The following is a 21,668-nucleotide window of genomic DNA, read 5'->3' on the forward strand; positions in this document are numbered from 1 at the left end:
CGAATTATCACCTTAACCCTGCAATCAAGTACAACATGTAAGCCTTTGGGACTATTTTGTACACATTTCTAATCAAAACTCAAGTAAGGAGTGTAAAATGCATTATAATCCCTGTTATCAACTCCCCCAAATTTAAGCTTTTGTTTGTCCTCAAGCAAAGAAAATAAGAACCACCCCTTTAGAGTAAATCCAAGAAAATTCAGCTGACCTAAAGTGACCTCATCTAGTAACAATTGGGACTATCAATTGCCCTCAATTCAAATGAATCATTAACAACATTCAACCTTTTAAGTACCATGGATTTAATGCAACAGAAGAGCATCAAGAGTTGACTCAACACATCAAAGAAACTCTTTCTACTACCTTGGTCATTGTGGAACCCAAACTCATACATCCTCAACTCTCCCTAAGCAAACCTCACCTTAAAGATTGTAGCACTCAGAACGAGGATAGTGGAAACACGCTCATCTCTCTCAAAGAAAGGTGACAAGTCCGGCCCTAAGTACCATAAGCTTGCCCCTTATGTGAGTCACCACTAATGTAAACTTCATTCAACTCAAGATCATATAGGGCTTTTATGGAGAAATAGTGAAGGCTTTTGGTTAGGGTAGGAAAATGTTTGGTCTAAGTAGGTTCTATCTTCCCTTTAGCACTTCTTTTGCTTCATTTTGACACATATTCTCTTGATTTTTTAAGTCCTTTAACTTCTTTCTAATGGGTTAGAGAGACACACTGTCACTCTTTCTTTTTTATTTCAAATCTTTTTCTCCTTTCTCAACTTTTCACACCTTTCATCTCTTTACTTTTATTGAATCCCTTCATTCTTTTCTACATTGCACATTCCTTTTGTCTTTTTTATTTTATTTCTTTTTCATTGCCTTTCCTTTTCTTCATTTTGTATCTTTTACCACTTTGTTGCATTCCTCGTCTCTCCCCCCAAACTTATGCTTTTGCCTTGTGCTAAGGAAAGATCGAGTGCCAAGAGAGGGTATTTTTAGAACAGGTAAAGGCTTGTATCGTGGTTCTTGAAAGAAAAAGGTCTATGGCTCAAAAAGGGTTGACTAGGGATATTATCATTGGTAGGCTATGGGATTGTTCAAGATAACATTCGGATCAAAGAGAACCTATAATCACATCTCAAGTCAAATTACACTTATGATTTCACCTAGACAAACATTCAGGGCAAGTTCTAGACCAATGGCTCGAGACTTGAACTTGTAATTCAAATTCTCACCACACAAGCTTTGGGATTGCTAAAGAAACAGAGTCGGGGGCCCACAACAACTTTAGTTGAGATTTGAGCAACACAATGGTCCCGAAAAACCACTTGATGATTGTCGATCAACACAAGAGTGTCAAGGTCACCACTCTCACCATCCTAAACACAACAATTTGTTTTTGACCATAGGATCGAAGGCAAATATGTTAGGCCCAAGTGAAGCTTTGCTTGAGGCACCCTTAATAACTAACTACTAAACACAAAAAGAAAACAGACTCAAATCCTTAAGAAGGTTGTCATGTCATCCATCATTGGGAAGAGCCACCCGGTTCACACAAAACTCCACCTTTGGAAAGAACCGCGGCATTAAGAAAACCAAAGGCTTATTGCAAAAACTCAAAACAAGAAGCTACGAACATAAAATAAGAAGCTAAGAATGGAAAAATGCGGAAAGTAAAATGAATATGTACAAGAGGGGATTTAGTCGAATATACAATAGGGGGAATGAATATATACATAAGAACATAACTTTATATACAGACCCAAAAGTAAAAAGTACGAAAAGTGCAATAAAATGATAAAGTTATATACATACCAAAGGTAAAAAGAAAGCATAAAGAAAAAAATACTGTCATATATACAGTCATCCACAAATAGGGCTACCCCCTCAAATGAAAGCTGGCATTGTACTCAATGCCAACTAACCAAAATAAGCACAAAATAAGGAAGAGGGGAAAAAGAAACTCCCTGCATAGGATCCTGAGTCTGGGTCCCTAGGTCCTCTATCTGCTCGGGAACCTGTGACTGGCTCCCTGTGATCTGTGTCTCCACTGGGACCTGGGCCTAGACTGAGTCCTGAGCATGTACTGGAATCTGGGGCTGGCTGGAGGAACCTCCCTGCGGGTCCTCCAACTCTATCACTGCATCGTTAGTACGGGGAATCACCCTCTTCCTCTTGGGTGGCCCCTTTCTGACTTTTGCTTTGGATGGGGCTAGGCTGCTGGTGCCGGGTCATGTAATAACAGATCTAGAGGCAGGTGATCCGCCTTCAACCTCTCTACCTCCACCCTCAGCTCCTTCACCGACTCTTTTGAAGCCTGAGTCTTTCTCATTTTCTTCGCCTCCCTAGCAAGCTCCTTCAATGCCTTTCCATGAGAATCAACTGCATCTATGAGCTTCTTTTGGTTATCCATAATCTCCTTCAGAGTGTCCTCCACTGACTGTGGGACCTGTGGCAGAGGAGGTGCTGACTAGGCTGCCATCGTAGTAGATAGTACATATAGCTTAGAATTAGCTGTCTGCATCCAGTTGTTGATGCTGGCGAGGGTCTGGCTCAGGCGGTAGGCAGTCAAGGGGTATGTAGTGGATGATGGAATCTCTGGAGTTGAAGAAGTAGAGGGTCCTGGGGCCATGTCTGGAGTGGCAGAGGCAGGCTGAGTAGGAGCCACTACTACTACTGGCTCTTCAAACTGGCCAGTAGAAGCAGTGGATTTGCCCTTTTAGTTCTTGCCTTTAGGGATGTCATCACCCTGTAGGCTGTATCAGGAGAACGATGCCTTCGCTTTCACTTTGACATCAAATCTCCGCTTCTCCACATCTAAGTCGTCCAAGTACATAGTCAGGAAGTTGGGGAAGGGATAGGATCTGTCACCTTCGTTCACCACCCGGGTAATTACTGGGGACATCACATTCCTGATGTTAATCGGGTACCCCGCCATGATCGATGCCACCAATATAGCTCGGTGGATAGGAAGTGAATTGTTGTGGGTGGTGGGGTCTAGTCTGCTACACACAAATGTTTCCCACCTTTAGCTTCAAAGTTTAATGTTCTCCTCAGAACCTTCTCTCCCACTGTCAACCAATCTGGGGTGGTACCTGGGATAGCCAAGTACTCTACCAACCAAGGACGAGCAGCCTCACCCAATGCCACCTTCTCCAAATACAATGACTCATCCACTTCCGGGAAGCCCAAATAATCATTAATTGTCTTGCCATCAAATTTCACTTTTAAGTTCCGTACCTTAGTCACCGTAGTGCCCTTTTTTATGTGGGCAACATTGGTGTAGAACTCCTTGACTAGGTGCTCATTGGCATCCTCCACATGGCCTATGAAATACTCCTATCCAGCTCTCTCTCTGAACTGCCTCAACACATTGGGGTTGTGAGGCAAAAGGTCCAGGGTGATGAATTTACGCTCAGGTATTAGCTTCCTCTCGGGCCACCACTCTCTGAACATGTGATAGACAACCTCATTCACAAATCTATCCTTCCATGCCTCCGAATTTCTGGTTCTCTCTATCCCTCCTACTTGGGGCTCACCCCCTTCTGCTTTTTCCCCTTCTTCTTCTACGGGCCCCTCTCCGGATAGTGAAGCTTTAAGAGAGGTGGAATATTCATTTCCACTGCCTGCAGCTGAGCCCTCAGACGACTCAGAAGATATGCGCACTGATGCTTGGGCAGTGGGAGAGACCGGAGGTGTATCCCTCAACCTGTTCCTCTCCGGCCAGTCAGGAACATACTCTGGAACGGAGCCTGACGATGCCTCCCGGGAAGGCTCATACTCACTCCCCGATTGGTCAATGGCTCTGTCAGCAGCCTTTATGAGCCTCCGGGTGTTTTTGATGTTTTCCCGGGCTTGCGGGGTCAGTTTGATCATACCCTTTCCTCTACCCCAGGAGGACTCTCCTCTTCCTGATTGTTAATCACCTTTGCCTTGTGATTTCACCATTGTCTACAAAGAACATTTAATTGAGCCTTGTTAGTATCAACATAATCAGTGAAATGCAGAATTGCAGGAAAATTATTGCAGATAGTAAAAAATTGCAGAATGTGGACCGCACAAAATAAAATACGGCCGCAAAGAGGCTACCGCGGACCGCACAAAATGCACTGTGGTCCGCACTGAGGTGAGGTTCAGACTACCCACTCTCTGAATCTATGCACCGCAGACCGCACAAAATGTATTGTGGTTCGCATTGAGGTACCGCGGACCATATAAAATCCATTGTGACCGCGATCCTCTCTTGTCAGAATTTAGAATATTTACCACCGTGGTCCGCACAAAATAGCACTGTGGACCGCACAAAATGCACTGCGGTCCGCATTGAGTGCCCAGCAGCAACACCAACCTAGCGTTCAAGTTTTTCACATTTTTAGTCCAAATTTTTACTTATTAATGATTCCCTAGGCATTGCATCAGTGTTTTAACTACTTAGTCCTAATTAAAACAGGATTAAACTAACCTCTGCTACAGAATTGAAAGAAATACGGGAAGAGAAGGGAGAAAAACTAAGAAAAATAAAAGTTTAAGGAAAATAACAAAATTAAACAACTTAGAAAGAATTAAAGTTACCAGAAGTGAGATGCAATCTTGAATGAGCCTTAGCAGTTAAATTCGTGCAATTTAGAGGGATGAACAGTAATTTTGAAGCTCTGAGAGCAAAAAGGTCGAAAAGTTTGAAATGAGGGCCTCAGGTCCTATTTATAGAAAAAGGTTCTAGGGCCTATCTCACCTACCCACAGCGGACCACACAAAATGCAATGCGACCGCGGTGAAAAACTTTAGAGACTTCTCAATTTTGACAAATCACTCTGCGGTCCGCATTGATTTCTTGCCCCTGCACAAAGGCCTTTGTGGCCACACAAAATGAAGTGTGGTCCGCATTGTAAACTTCAGAGAGTGATCATTTTCCCAAACTTGGTCCTATACTGCATCAACACAATCCTACAACATCTCACAATCAGTCAGTCCAAAAATAAATCCTACACTATAAAGAAAATCACAGAAGAACAAAAAGAAAGACACATGGGTTGCCTCCCAAGAAGCGCCTGATTTAACGTCGCGGCATGACGCAGGTTACCATCAAATCACTTTAGATGAAGAAGTGCTACCACATGGTTGTCATCAATCTTGCCCAGGTAGTGCTTGACCCTATGCCCATTAACTTTGAATACCTCCCCATTTTTGTTCTTCAAGTCAAGTGCACCAAATAGAGTCACAAACACCACTTTAAAAGGTCCGCTCCATTTCGACTTAAGCTTTCTCGGAAACAGACGTAACCGAGAATTGAATAAGAGAACCAAATCACCCACTTTGAACTACTTGGAACGATCATATTTATCATGAAGGTACTTTATCTTGTCCTTGTACAAAAACGAACTGGAGTAGGCATGGAATCGGAATTCATCAAGTTCATTATGCTGCTCCACATGAAGATTTGTTGCCATATCCCATTCAAGATTCAACTTCCTCAAAGCCCACATGGCCTTGTTCTCTAACTCAATCGGTAGATGGCAAGCTTTTCCAAACACCAACCGGTACAGAGACATACCAATCGGAGTCTTGTAAGAAATCATATAAGACCAAAGAGCATCATCCAACTTCTTTGACCAATCGGTCCTATTTACATTGACCGTCTTTGACAATATACTCTTGATTTCCCTGTTTGAGACTTCAGGTTGACCACTCGCTTGAGGATGATAAGGAGTAGAAACTTTGTGATTGACACCATACTTTGCAAGCAAAGTGTCAAAATCTCTATTAAGACCCCTCCATCACTCGTGATTGCACGAGGAGTGCCAAACCTATTAAAAATGCTCTTCTTGAGAAACGTAACAGCACTCAGGGCCTCATTGTTGGGTAAAGCCACGGCTTCAACCCACTTTGAAACATAGTCAATCGCCACAAGAATGTAGGTATTCCCACACGAGCTAACAAACGGGCCCATAAAATCAATGCCCCATACATCAAAAATATCAACTTCAAGGATGGTATTGAGAGGCATCTCTTCTTTCTTCGAAATTCCACCCGCTCTTTTACATTCGTCACACCTCTTCACAAGTTCACTTGCATCTTTGTACAAAGTTGGCCAATAAAACCCGCAACTAAGAACTTTGAAAGCCGTCCTTGCCCCGCCATGATGGACACCATAGAGAGAGGAATGACAAGCCTCTAAGATACTCAATTGCTCTTCCTCCGGGACACACCTTCGGATCACACCATCCGTGCAAATCTTGAACAAGTACGAATTATCCCAATAGAAATCCAAACTATCCCGTTTGAGCTTCTTCATTTGGTTAGAAGAGAGCCCACACGAGATTATACCTGTCACAAGGAAATTAGCAACGTCCGCAAACAATGGCATACCATTCACCGACACCGAAAGGAGTTGTTCGTAGGGAAATGAATCGTTAATATCTAGGCCATCACGAGGCCTCCTCTCCTCCTCCAAGCGGGACAAGTGGTCTGCCACTTGGTCTTCACTACCCTTCTGGTCCACAATCTCCAAATCAAACTCTTGAATTAATAGGACTCATCGCATCAGTCTAGCTTTGGAATCCTTCTTCGTCATCAAGTACCAGAGTGCGGCATGATCGGTATGGACTATGACCTTGTCACCTACAAGATATGGCCGAAATTTCTCCATCGCAAACACAATAGCCAAAAGCTCTTTCTCAGTCACCGTGTAGTTCACTTGAGCATCATTCATTGTCTTGCTCGCATAGTACACCGGATGAAACATTTTGTTCACTCTTAGACCCAAAACCGCCCCAACCGCAACATCGTTCGCATCACACATGAGCTCAAAAGGCAAGCTTCAATTAGGTGCGGTAATAATAAGAGTGGTGGTCAACTTGTGCTTGAGAAGTTCAAAAGCTTGCATACATCTCTCATCGAACACGAACTTGGCATATTTTTCCAATAACTTGCATAAGGGATTCACTACCTTCGAAAAGTCTTTGATAAATCTCCGGCAGAACCCCGCATGCCCAAGAAAACTTCGAACTCCCTTGACAGAGGTAGGGGAGGGAGCCTTGAAATCACATCAATTTTTGCTTTGTCCACCTCTATACCATGCTTTGAAATTTTATGCCCAAGAACTATGCCCTCTTCCACCATAAAGTGGCATTTCTCCCAATTAAGAATAAGATTGGTTTCTTCACAATGGGCCAACACTCTATCAAGATTTTTCAAATATTCCTCAAATGAATCACCTACAACACTAAAGTTGTCCATGAACACCTCCAAAATATCTTTCATCATATCGGTGAAAATGGCCATCATACATCGCTGAAATGTAGCCGGTGCATTACACAACCCAAAAGGCATCCGAGAAAAGGCAAAGGTGCCATATGGATAAGTGAATGTGGTCTTCTCCTGATCTTCCAGAGCAATTAAGATTTGGTTGTACCCAGAATACCCATCCAAGAAACAGTAGAAGGCACGCCCAGCAAGTCGATCTAACATCTGATCAAGAAAAGTCAGTGGAAAGTGATCCTTGCGGGTCACTTTATTCAACTTGTGGTAGTCCATGCATACCCTCCAACTGGTGACAGTCCTGGTAGGAATCAACTCATTTTGCGAATTTGCAACCACGGTCATGCCACCCTTCTTCGGTACACATTGCACCGGCGAAGTCCAAGAGCTATCAGAGATGGGGTAAACAACCCCGACATCCAACCACTTGATCACCTCTTTTTTCATAACTTCTTGCATTGCCTTGTTCAACCTCCTTTGATGTTCCAAGGAGGGTTTTGTATCATCTTCCAGAATAATTTTGTGCATACAGAATGCGGGGCTTATCCCCCGAATATCAGCTAAGGTCCATCTAATTGCCTTTTCCCGCTTTTGAAGCACCGCCAATGTGGCATCAACATGCATGTTAGTAAGACAAGAGGAAAGAATAACTGGCAAAGTAGAACTAGGGCCTAAAAAGTCATACCTGAGGTGTGGAGGCAACGACTTCAACTCCAACACCGGAGGTTCCTCAATTGAAGGTTTTGTTGGTGGAGTCTTTCTATTCTCAAGATCCAAGATAGTTTCTTAGGCTCATAAGAGTAAGAGCCCATTCCATGTAAAGCATTCACACACTCCACTCGGCCTTCATCATCATTTACTTCAAGACTCAACAATACGGCCTCTAGAGGGTCCTCCACATTGATCATTGCACTTGTATCATCAACTATCAGTGCCGTGACAAGGTCCACAAAAGAGCACACCTCAGAACTGTTGGGCTGCTTCATTGACTTGCACACATGAAAGATTATTTTCTCATCACCCACCCAGAAGGTGAGTTCCCCTGCTTCCATATCAACTAAGGCCTTCCCAATAGCAAGGAAAGGTCTTCCCAATATGATTGGAACTTCATAATCTACCTCACAGTCCAAGATCACAAAATTATCTGGCAAGATAAATTTGTCCACCCGGACAAGAACATCATCAATAATACCCAATGGTCTTTTCATAGTTCTATCTGTCATTTGCAATCTCATGGAAGTCAGCCTCGGTTGCCCAATACCCAAAGTCTTAAAAACTGAGTGGGGCAACAAGTTGATACTTGCCCCCAAATCACATAGAGCCTTAGCAAAGTCCGCACTCCCAATGGTGTAAGGAATGGTGAAAGCACCAGGATCTTCAAGCTTCGGAGCCATTGATTGCACTATTGCACTAACCTGGTAGGTCATCTTGATAGTTTCACAATCCATGGATCTTTTCTTTGTCACCAAGTCCTTCATAAATTTAGCATAGCCTGACATTTGTTCAAGAGCCTCCACCAAAGGCACATTAATGGATAAGCTCTTCATCATGTCAATGAACTTTTTAAACTGATTCTCATTTTTCGGCTTCGCGAGCCTTTGAGGATAAGGTGGAGGTGGCCTTGACAAAGGAGCCTTGGCTTTAGGCACAACCGGTTCCGGCATGTCTATTACGTGTTCCCTAGACGGATTCACACCATTCTGAGTCTCCACATCGATATCTTGAATATCAATCCTCACTTCTTCATTCACATTCTCATAAATCACATTTTCAACCACCAAAGGAATCTCATCTTCTTGCTACTCAACTTCATCACTCAAATTTAATTTTTGCTTGGAGGCATTCACATCACCGCCTTTTCCACTTCTTGTAGGTACCGCCATAACATAATTGTTCCCACCCTTCGGGTTAACTACCGTATCACTTATAGAGCCCCCTTAGGGCGAGTATTCAAGGATTGTGAGATTTGGCCTAATTGAACCTCCAAGTTTCTAATTGAAGTATTGTGGGAAGACAACTGAGCATCAGAGTCTGCATTCTTTTTCATCATCTGTTCAAACATCATTTCAATTCTCCTCATTTCGTTGTTGGAAGAACTAGGACCTTGGGATGGAAATAGGGGTGGATTGTTCGGTTGTTGGTACATTGGGGGCCTTTAAAAGTCTTGCCCCCGGTTTCCTTGATTGTCATTGTTCCAACCTCCCTGATTGTTGTTACCACCCCAGTTGTTATTGTTGCCATTCCAATTACCTTGATTGTTCTGATTGCCCCAATTGGAATTTTGGTTGTTGTTCCCCCAATTACCATTGCCTTGTTGTTGTTGATTGCCCCAATTGCCTTGGGGTCTCCATTGTTGTTGGTTGAAAGAATTGCCCCTTTGACCTTGATAGTTGTTCACGTATTGCACCTCTTCATTCTGCCCATCATAACCATCATCCTGGAATCCACCGCAATCATTGTCAAATTGATCTGAACCCACTTGGTTTTGTTGAGCTCTTTGTCTTCTTTTGTTCACTAGCATGTTGACACCCTCCATAGCATTTACTTGGCGCTGATTTTGAACTTGTTGCAAGTGTGCCTTTGCTAACTGGTTCATTGTAGTTGTCAACTCTGCTATAGCCTGCCCATGGTCATGTAGCTCTTTGTGCAAGTGAGTAACCGTGGAGTCACCCTGGGGCACATTGGCTCTACTTTACCAAGTGAAGGACGTGTCAGCCATCTCGTCAAGAATGTCACAAGCCTCATCATAAGACAACTTCATGAAGTTGCCCCCAGCAAGTTGGTTTACTATGTACTGGTTTATTGTAGAAAGTCTGTTGGGTCATTGCCTCAGTCATATCATTGTTGGGGCATTCCTTTACCATTGTTCTACAGCGCTCCCAAATCTCATGAAATGGTTAGGTGGGCTCCTGCTTGAAGTGTAAGATCTCATCTCTCAATGCTGCCATGTGCCCCGGTGAGAAAAACTTTGCAATGAACTTATCCGCCAACTCATCCCAAGTAGTGATGGAATGGTTGAGAAGTCGCTCAAGCCAATCCAATGCCTTTCCTCTAAGTAAGAAAGGGAAGAGTCTCAACCGAAGTGCATCCTCATACACATTAGTTCGCTTGCTCCCCCAACATGTATCCACAAACCCCTTGAGATATTTGTAAGCATTCTGATTGGCAGCGCCTGTGAAATACCCACGCTACTCCAGCAATGTCAGCATCACATCGGTAATTTAAAAATTGCCTGCTCGGATCCGGGGTGGGACAATTGCACTTGCATAGCCTTGGTTGGGAAGCACTCGAGGAGCCACTCTTGGAGGTGGCCGGGGAGGGTCTGAAATATTATCATTGGCATGACGGCCTCTCCTTTGTCCTTGAGGCATAATAAGGACCTCATCATCAACATTGTCATCTACCTCCTCCCCCAACGGAAGAACTCCAAGAGGTGTGTTGTTTAAGTTTGCTGCCAGTTTGCACCTGAAGTTGTGACACACACAAATTAGTAACACAGAAGGAAAGAAGAACAATACACAAAACTATTTAGATAGATAGCCAAAATTGTTAGCTCCCTGGCAACGACGCCAAAAAGTGATCGAGGCCAACCCTACACTACTACAAAGTAGCGAGAGTGGTCGAAGCAGCTTTTACCCGAGAAGGTCGGGATCGATTTCCACATGGAGCTAGAAATGGGAATTGAGTTTTTATCTAAATTGGAGATGCGTAATTGCTCTTAATTGCACTTCTAATCATAGTTGGTTTTGATATTACTTCTAAATGTATACTAGTAAAATGCTAAATTAAGCTAAGTTAAGCTAAGAGTAAGATACTTGAAGGGTTGTCTAAATAGTTAAAAGGCACTAGGAAAGTGACTTTCTCCTAGGAAGACACTTGACGGGTTCTCGAGTCTAAGGCTAGGTTGTCATGTTGGGGATTACGATATAACCATTGCACGATACTACTCACTCTATATCTCTCGGTAGTTTGAGTGATTTTACCCTAATTGACTTCCCCAAGACCAATTGGGTATGATAATTTGTGCAAGCAATTGAGGTTCAAGTCGAGTATTACTATCTTTAGGTTTAACCTTTAATTGGGGATATCAATCTCTTGAATATGCCCCAATTCCTTGTTGGACTAATTTTCCTAGACTTAGGCTCTCTTTCTCAAGAAGAGCCCAAGTCAAATAGGCACAATTAGTGTTTGCAACCACTAATTCAATATTAAAACCATAAATTAGTCCAAATATCAAACACCCATAAACATTCAAGCCTTAAAACACAAGACTCATCAAATACCCACACTAGGGTTGAGCCACAATCCAAGCTAATGGGTCTAGCTGCTCATGATAATAGAAGAAAATAAAGAAATAGATGAACAAAACCCCATAATATTTAATTACAAGCTAAAACTTGAAGATTCAATGGAAAAACTATTGTAAAATTACTCAAAATGGTAAAGGAACACTGTTCACGAGCGCATCAGCTAAGTAAAATACAACTGATGACCTAAAAATGGGGAAAAAAACTATTTATACTAGGTCGAATTTTCTGGATAAAAATACCCCTGCGAGGGTAGTGCGGACCGCACAAAATCAAGTGCGGCCGCACTGAGGCTCTTGGCTTTAAACTTTTGCTCTCTGAACTTGGCCACCGCGGCCGCGGTGGCTTCTATTGCGGTCCTCACAAAAAGGATCGCGGACCGCATTGGCAGTGATTCCCCAAATTGGCAACTCTCTGAACTCTGTCTTTGCGGACCGCACAATATCGAGTGCGGCCGCATTGAGTCCATATCTTTCCGACCGCAATACTTGAGTCTCCGAAATAGCACCTCTCTGAACTTCCTCTTTGTGGACCGCACAGAATGGAGTGCGGTCGATTGGTCCTGTTACACTGTGCTTGAACTTGTTCTTGGTACTTGTGCATGTTTCACTCCTTTTTGAGCTGGTTTTGACGAATTGTCACCTTGTTAACCAAACCGTGCAATCAAGTACAACATGTAAGCCTTTGGGACAATTTTATACACATTTTTAATCAAAATTCAAGAAAGAAGGAGTGTAAAATGCATCATAATCCCTAATTATCATTCGCATAGAAGGAAATTCCTTCAGACAAATTTTACTCTTCGCGTTCGCGAGAGTTCCTTCGTGAATGCGAAGAAGGAACCATCTGTGCACCTGCAACAACATCAGAAATTTCTAAGTCCAAAACATCCTGAACCCCATCCGAAACTCACCCGAGCCCTCGGGGCTCCAAACCAAACATGAATACTAACCTAAAAACATTATACGAACTTACTCGTGCGATCAAATCGCCAAAATAACATCTAGAACTACAAGTTTAGCATCAAAATCAAAGAAAAATATCAAGAACTCTTAAAGTTCCATTTTCAGAACTGAGGGTCCGATTCACGTCATATGAATTTCGTTTCTTACCAAATTTTACAGGTACAACTTAAATACCATATTAAACCTGTACCGGGCTCTGAAACCAAAATACGGGCCCTATACCATCAAATTCAAACATTTTTAAATTTCCAAAAACTCTTATAATTTCATTGAAATAATTTCTTTCAAAAATTTATTTCTCGGGCTTGGGACCTCGGAATTCAATTCCGGGTATATGCCTAAGTCCAATATTTTTCTACGGACCCTTCGGGACTGTCAAATCATGGGTCCGGGTCCGTTTACCTAAAATGTTGATTAAAGTCAACTTAAATTTAATTTTAAAGGCAAAATTAGAATTTTTCTCAAACTTTTCACGTAAGGGCTTTCCGGATATACGTTCGGACTGTGTACGCAAATCGAGGTGATACAAAAGGAGGTTTTAAGGCCACAAAACACAGAATTGACTTTTAAAATGAGAGATGACCTTTTGGGTCATCACAATATTCTCTGTGTGTTATAGATTTCGGGGGCTCGTGGGATCATTTCTTACCACTTGCGGAGTTTGCCTACAATAACAATTACTAGTCGATCATTCAGATGGATCCCTATGAGGCATTATACGGGAGGCGGTGTCGATTGCCAGTTGGATGGTTCGAGCCGGGGGAGGCTCGTTTGTTGGGTACAGATTTGGTACAGGATGCCTTGGATAAAGTCAAGATTATTCAGGATCGACATCGCACAGCTCAGTCCAGGCAGAAGAGTTATGCCAACCGTAGAGTTTGTGATGTTGCATTCATGGTCGGAGAGAGGCTGTTGCTCCGGGTTTCACCCATAAAGGGTGTGATGAGGTTCGAAAAGAAGGGCAAGTTGAGCCCTAGGTATATCAGACCTTTTGAGATTCTTCAGAGAGTGGATGAGGTGGCTTACAAGCTCGCATTGCCACCTAGTTTATCAACAGTCCATCCGGTGTTCCATATTTCCATGCTCCAGAAGTATCACGGTGATCCGTCCCATATGTTAGATTTCGGTTCAGTTCAGTTGGACAAGGATTTGACTATGAGGAGGAGCCGGTGGCTATTCTAGCCCGGCAGGTTTGTCAGTTAAGGTCAAAGAGTTATCCTTCAATTCGAGTGCAGTGAAGAGGTCAGCCCGTCGAGGCAGCTACTTGGGAGTCCGAGTCGGACATGCAAAGTAGATATCCACACCTTTTCACCAGTCTAGGTACTTTTCTATGTTCGTTCGAGGATGAACAGTTATTTTAGAGGTGGAGAATGTGATGACCCGATAGGTCATCTAGAGTTTTAGAACCTAATTCTATGTTTCGAAGCCTTAAATACCTCGTTTTAGCATTCATCTATTTGCGTGCGCAACCCAAGCATTTTTCTGAAAGGCGTTTAGTTAAAAATTGATAAAATATGAAATTTTGCCTTAAAAATCTATTTGAGTTGACTTCGGTCAACGTTTTGAGCAAACAAACCTGGATCCGTATTTTGACGGTCTCGGTGGGTTCGTATCATGATTTGGGACTTGGGCATATGCCTGGAATCGAATTCGGATATCCCTAGCTCGAGTTTTCGTATTTTGTTGAAAAATTAAAGTTTGAAGGCGTGATGAATCTAAAAGTTTGACCAATATTTGACTTTGTTGATACCAGATCTGTATTTTGGTTTTAGAATCCGATATAGTTTCGATACTATATTTATGACTTGCCTGTCGAATTTGGTGAGAAACGAAATTAGTTTGACGTGATTCGGACTTCCGGTTGTTAAAATAGCAATTCTAAAGTTTTCTTGAAAATTTCACTTGATTTGGTGTCTGATTTATAGTTCTAGGTGTTATTTTGGCAATTGGATCACGCAAGCAAGTTCGTATGATGTTTTTGAATTTGTGTGAGTTTGGAGCCCCAAGGGCTCGGGTGATTTTTGGATAGGCTACGAAGTGAGTTTTGGACTTAGGAAAATAGTTGGTATATCTGGTTTTGGTGATAGTCTCTGACCTCGCAATTGCGAGGTCAGTGTTCGCAATTGCGAGGTCTGGTTTTGCGTACCACTTCTTCGCAATTGCAAGATCAGAGACCAGCACCAGAACCAGATACACCAGCTATTTTCATAAGTCCAAAACTCATTCCGTAGCCTATCTGAAACTCACCCGAGCCCTCGGGGCTCCAAACCAAACATGCACACAAGTCCAAAGACATCATACGAACTTGCTCGAGTGATCAAATTGCCAAAATAACACCTATAACTATGAATCGGACACCAAATCAAGTAAAATTTTCAAGAAAACTTTAGAATTGCTATTTTAACAACCGGACGTCCGAAACACGTCAAACTAACTCCGTTTCTCACCAAATTCGTCAGGCAAGTCATAAATATAGTATCAGACCTATATCGAGTTTCAGAACCAAAATACGGACTCGGTACCAACAAAGTCAAACATTGATCAAACTTTTAGATTCATTAAGTTTTCAAACTTCAATTTTTCAACAAAATACGAAAACTCGAGCTAGGGACCTTTGAATTCGATTCCGGGCATACGCCCAAATCTCAAATCACGAGACGGATCCACCGGAGTCAAAATACAAATCCGGGTCCATTTTCTCAAAACGTTGATCGAAATCAACTCAAATAGATTTTTAAGGCAAAATTTCATAATTTATCAATTTTTAACATAAAAGCCTTACGAAAAAATACCAGGACTGTGCACGCAAATCGAAGAAGGCTAAAATGAGGTATTTGAGGCTTCGAAATACAGAATTAGGTTCTAAAACTCTACATGACCTATCGGTCATCACAGTAGGAGTGTTAGCAACAATTTCCCACGTGAGAGTAAAAAACTTATCTTTTATATTTGAAAATATTATTTGAAAGGGAAAATATTTTCAAAGAATTTTACATCTCGTAAGATATAAATTTTAGAATGAATGGGATCAAAACATTGGTGTGCGTAATGAATTTGCCAAAAACCTAAATAGACACATGGAGTTGACCTAGACTCGAGTTAATGTGTGGTGTAAGGCTTAAGCCAGGGGTAACATAGACAACTAAAGGTTCTAATTGAGTCGTACTTAGGTGTGTGACACCAAATAAATTTTCAAATAGTGATTTTTGTATTAGAAGTGGTGTAGGTAGTGGATTGATTAAATAGTTTGCGTGTTGGCAGGTAAACGACCAAAAAAATTAAGGTAAGGATGTCTCATGTAAGAGTATTTAGGCAGTTTCAACAATGTGTCTATGACGACGCTCGTCTATAGCCATTCTTTGCGGTGTATAAGGAGGAGATACAAGGTGTTCAATTTTACTTTTTTTGGAGACACGGATCAAGACGTTTGTATTCATCTCCTTCATAAGTATAAAGAGAAATAATTTATTTTTTTGAAAAAAAATTCGATTAAGGGATGAAATTTGGAAACAATATCGCGAACCTCATGTTTGTTTTTAATCGTGTACAACCAAATATATTTGGTGTACTTATCAATGAAACACAATAATATACTCCTTCTATTCCAGTTTATGTGAACCTATTTTCTTTTTGCTCTGTTCCAAAAAGAATGACCCCTTTCTAAATTTGGTAACAATTTAGCTTAAACTTACAATTCTACCTTTAATGAGAAACTTTTATAACCACACAAATCCTCTGAGCCCCTTTTTAACTTGTTTAGGATCACAAATTTCAAAAGTCTTCATTTTTTCGTAAACTTCGTACCCAGTTAAACAGGTTACATAAATTGAAACGGAGGGAGTAGTTTTTTTTATCAATGGAAAGAATAGGTGATGGACCCACAAATCACTAAAAGTTATTTGTAGTGAAGAAGTACTGTTTAGATACAAATAATTAAATGAAAATTATTGAACTTTATTTTAACAACAAGAATTACATAAAGTAAACTTGTCTGCTAATGAAACTGCCAGAGAATATTTATTCAAAACAAAGTTCAGAATTTTTGAATGGGGATGACCAAGACGACGATGCCAAACACGACGAGGAGCTGTTGTAGTAGTGACTTGAACAGTAGGCTTGTTAACAATGAAGTTGGCCATTCGTAAAGTTCATTCTTATTCCGGCTGGATACCAGCGAAGTCCGCGTTTTCAAGTCCTTCACAAAGAAAGAAAAGGGAAGAATTCAATCGAAGTTAAATTATCTTGACAAAATTTTGACACAAAAATAATATTTATTTGATAGCAGGTGCACACAAATTGTCAGTTAGTTTAAAAGCTTTATTTGATGCAATTAATTCAGTAGAACCATGATGAGTAATTGGAATTTTTTTACCATCTCCCATAGCTATGCCTTCCGAACCATTATATTCTTCAATATTGGTAGGCTATGTGGTGACATGATGAGTAGCACCAGAGTCGAGAATTCGTTGGTTGGCTGCTGCTTGTGTACCTGAAAGAAAATTTGCCTTCGCCTCTAAATGATTATGAGAATGTGACCTGCAAACATTTGCAGTGTGACCTTGTCTGTTGCATAACTAACAACGAACAGAGTTATTGGTGGAATTGTTGATTGTGTAACGCCCTTGAGTAGGAGCATTAGTACGATTGTTATAACGCCATTGTGAGTTATTGTTAGGTCGACGAACAGTGCAGTTGTTGGAATTGGTGGATTTGTTGCGAGTTACCAAAGCAGCAGTAATCGAAGTGGTTTCCTTCTTCAATTCCTCATGTTTGATAAAGAGCTCATGTTCAATTAGTTTGGCATACTGATCACGCCCAACTATGCCTTATAAAAAATACTAAGCGATCATTATAAATATATTCCGATTAACAAGTCTGGAGTCGAATCTCACAGAAAACTAAGGCTTAGCTACAATTGTTCAATATTGCTAAGAAACACAAGCTTGAATAATTCCTAAGTTATAATATTAAGATTCTTATATCTAATTAACTAAATAATTAAAGTAGTAGATTAATACTAAAGATACTACGGGTTGGAGAAAAGATTAAGGAGGTCTAGAGTTATGATTTCCCCAATTGTGGAAACCCTTTCCGCTAAGTCTTCTATAATTTCGCCTAAGTATTCTCTACCGATCATGAGCGCTCTGAATGTCGTAATTCTCTCTTGAGTAATTACCACAATTTACTAGATATATTCTTTCGAACTACGCTAGCTGGCCCTAAGTTACAGCTCACTCGGATCGCACCAAAGTTTCGTTATTCCTAATCCCACCTTTAAACACTCCATATTGATCTCTCATATACGTTAGAAGTGATGTTGTTCAACAACTACCTAAATATGCACTCTCTTCCGAGTAATACATACTAAATAGGCACAGTCGATTGAGAGCTCTTCAACCAGCCACAATATAAACGTAGTTGAACAAATAGAGAAATTCAACAGCTCAATTATATAAAAACATAAAAAGAATTTATCCTACAAAAGGTTCTATCAAAACTCTAGATAATAAATTAGGTATTCATAATAGTATGCATAACAACAATACTAGAATTCATAACCAATAATGGAAATAGGAAGAAGGAAGTGAAAAACTCGTAGAAGGATTATCCGCCTTGCTCCTAGTGTGTTCTTGCCTCCTTAAGACGAATCCCTGGTCTAAGGGCAGTCTCTCCCTCAAAATTAATGTTTAATGACTATTTATATATGTAGAAAAAAGATCCAAATAAAAATAAACAAGTCCAAAACTAAATAGAAGATAAAATAGGCTTTAAAATCCGGAACATGCGAACACCTCGCTCTGGACTGCGCCTGGCGAGCTCAAATGCGCGAAACAATCTCGCGTCAGCCCTCGCGACGCGAGCTTAAACGCGAGAAAGTTGCCTCATGTCGCCTGACTTCTCCAATTCGTTGCTTAACTTTTGCTTCAGCTTTCATTTTTGATTTCTACCTTTCTCTCTCTCATTTATTACTCTTCAAATTCTTTTTTTGTCAATTGACTTTCTTTGTCTTCTTTTATAATATTCAACTTCATTCATTGTCCCATAATTTAATAATCATAAACTATTTTTGTAGTGTATAAAACACATATAAAATCTCTACTTTGCTCTCAATTTCATCTTCAATATACCTACACATAAAATAGACTCAATTAAGTACAAATATAATATAGTTTAGCATTAAAGCACCTAAATGTAAGGTAAGTAATACACTAAAAATATATAATTATAGTCAAACAACACTACCCCACACTTAACATTGCTTGTCCTCCAGTCAGCTAACACTTTACACTATCTTTGAGCACTTTATTTTTACACAATTGAGGCACACTACACCAATGACTATGGTTGATAGCAACAAATAGCAATAATGAAACATTAGCATATGCAATCACATACACTTCCCTTTTCTTATTCCATACTTCAAAAATATGCAAACAAAGACAACATGCTCCTAACAATTCTAGCCTCAAAAACCAACTCAATGTCATAATACACTCATGGCTTGAACACCCGACATCCTAGAGAGAAGTCTAATAATGTTATCTATCCCTTGTGAAACCATGTTCCCTCACAACAAGAGCAAAAGAGTAAGTTGAATCCACGCATTCGAATCTCGTGATCAAATATAATTTAAGGACTCATATATATCAAAGAAAATCTCTCACTCTCACAAAAGAAGTCACATGCATGCAATTGGCACCATAGGCTTGCCCTTAATGTAAATCTCTACTAATGTAGGCTCACTCGATCTACAATCAATTAGGACTTTTTTATGATTGTAATGTGGGCTAAGAGTCGGGAAGGACATATTTAGGAATAGTGGATAACCCTCCGAACCACTTTAATACATTACATAATCAACTATAAGCGCAAATTCTTCAATCGCAATTTTATTTTCACAACTAAAATCATCCCAACAATGTTCGCTCTTTCTTTAAGCATTACTTTAATTCATACCCACTAGCCAGAACAAGACAATAATTTATTCATCTATATATTTTTTTCTCTTTTGCAATTTTCACTAGTGGTGTATTCTTTTACAAAACAAGTGCACCTTTCTTCTTTTCATTAGTTCCACTCAAAAGTCACTCCACACTTAGTCTCTTCTTATTTAAAGTGCTTTAAGAGGTAAAAGGATCAAAACAATATCAATTAAGAACAAAAAGGGTATAGGCTTGTAATGTGGGTGCTAAATAAAAGTCTATAGACTCAAAAGGGTTAACTAGGGATAAATTTTATTTATGGTAAACAATAAGCTCAAAAAGATCAAAGAAAGTCTAAAATCATTTTTCAAATCGAGCATCACCTAAAATTTCGCTTCGACTCACATACTGCGCAAGTTCTAGACTCAATCACAATGACATAGACAATACAAAAACTCACTTCACACGCGGCACATGACTCACTAAGGATGGTCTCATTCTAACTCTCAAGCAATGCAAGGATTCACGAAACCATGAGATATTAATTATGAGCACGTGATTTTTGCCCTATGAGAACTACTCCCAAAAATTCAAAATAAAATGGTTTTGTGTTGTTTGTAATTTATTTGTATTTTTGTCGGCGCATGTTTATTTCTATTTTAAATGAGAAAAATACAAAAAATATGTGTTTGCATGTGCATTTAGGGTTTAATTTTACAATTTAGGAATTAATTAAACAATCAAGTTTGTTTTATGAAATGGAAAAATCACAAAAAAAAAATATATGTACTTTGCATTTTAGCATTTAATGTCCGAATTGTGTAATTTTATCTTTATTTGATGTTTAATTTCGTGGGGTAGCTATTATTAAGAGTTAATGTTTTAGTTAATTGTCAATTTTATAATTTAATTAGGATTTTTAGTTGAAAAGGAATTAAAAGAAAATGAAAGAAAAAAGAAGAAAAGAGTGAAATTTGGGCCAGTTTTCAGTGCAAAAAATCAGGCCCAAATCACCCATGGACCAGGTCCAGTTTGGCCTGGCCAGAGACGTCTTAAAACGACGTCGTTGGTCACTCTTAATCAAGGCCGTTGGATTAAATCGATCCAACGGCTGAGATTCAATCTCCCTTACCCGTTTTGACCCAACCCGGACCGCCCCAGTACTACTCCAAACGACACCGTGTCTGTTAAATGAATTGATCCAGGCCGTTGGTTGTGCTTGATCCAACGTCCAGGATTAAAACACCCCCCCCCGTATATAACCTTGATTCCTTACCCCCACGCCCCCTAAACCAACCCCCCTTCACTTTTTCGTCCCTGAGCTTCAGAGACCAAACATATCCTCCGCCTCTTGCCACCGTGCACCGCCCACCGGAAATCGCCTCACGGCGGTTCTGGTGGTCCAAACAACCCCATCTTTTCACCACTGATTCCCCTCGACCTCCCCATTCCGAATCCCTAACTCTTATCCTTCGAATCCCAGCCGTGTGCTTCGAATATTAGATCGAAAATTAGGCCGAAACCCTAGTTCGTCCAATGACCCCAAAATTAACACCCCTAGAACATCTAACCACCCCCAATCCAAATCCAGTACCCGTTTGCTTCAAATCGTCCTCAAACTTCTCGAATCTTCATTTGAAGGTTCGAGCAAAACCTGGACCTACCCCAATTCACCCTGAACTCCCACCCTGGCACCCCCTGACCTCCCTTATACCCAAAACACACTTGGTTCCGTTCGAATCTTGCTAGAACCATCCGAACCCCAAATCGAACCCCCAAGAACCCTAGAAAATCAAAGGTTGAGGTTTGTCCGAAGAAAAGGAATTTGGGTGTCCAGTGGACCTTAGTCGAAGTGTTCTCAGTTGAGAACACTCGATTAAGGTCCGTTAGACCTCAAAAAAGGTCTGAGTCAGAGTCCAAGTCAGGATCTTCTAGTCTCCGAGTTCCTGAGGTATTTTCCTTTTTCTGTTTGTTCCATTTTTGTGTTTGTTTATTCTGTTTACTTTGTTTAAATGCAGCTTTATTGACTTTTCAATTTTTGTCGATTGATTCTGTCTTTCTTCATCAGACCTTTTATTTGATCCAATTGTATCATTGCTTTTGTTTGTTGTCGATTGTTATATATTATAATTTGTGTAATCGATTGAATAAGTGTCGTCGATTAGTCTGGTATGCTTGAATGTTAGTTTAGCATGATAATAGTCTAATTCGTGGATC

At 40.6% G+C, this 21,668-nt stretch overlaps 1 protein-coding gene across 1 annotated transcript; it reads right to left on the reverse strand.

Moving 5' to 3' along the window:
• Nucleotides 1-5,317: 5,317 nt before the first annotated feature.
• On the reverse strand, nucleotides 5,318-9,852 carry LOC138883448 (uncharacterized). Its single transcript, XM_070164137.1, has 6 exons — nucleotides 9,639-9,852; nucleotides 8,930-8,997; nucleotides 8,449-8,797; nucleotides 6,324-6,515; nucleotides 5,804-5,870; nucleotides 5,318-5,618 (listed from the first exon to the last, which is right to left on the reverse strand). Exons 1-6 carry the CDS (start codon nucleotides 9,850-9,852, stop codon nucleotides 5,318-5,320), a joined length of 1,191 nt encoding a protein of 396 aa, XP_070020238.1.
• Between the last annotated feature and the right edge of the window lie 11,816 nt (nucleotides 9,853-21,668).

This window comes from Nicotiana sylvestris, chromosome 2 (assembly GCF_000393655.2).
Source record: "Nicotiana sylvestris chromosome 2, ASM39365v2, whole genome shotgun sequence".
In the NCBI taxonomy this organism is placed as follows: domain Eukaryota; kingdom Viridiplantae; phylum Streptophyta; class Magnoliopsida; order Solanales; family Solanaceae; genus Nicotiana; species Nicotiana sylvestris.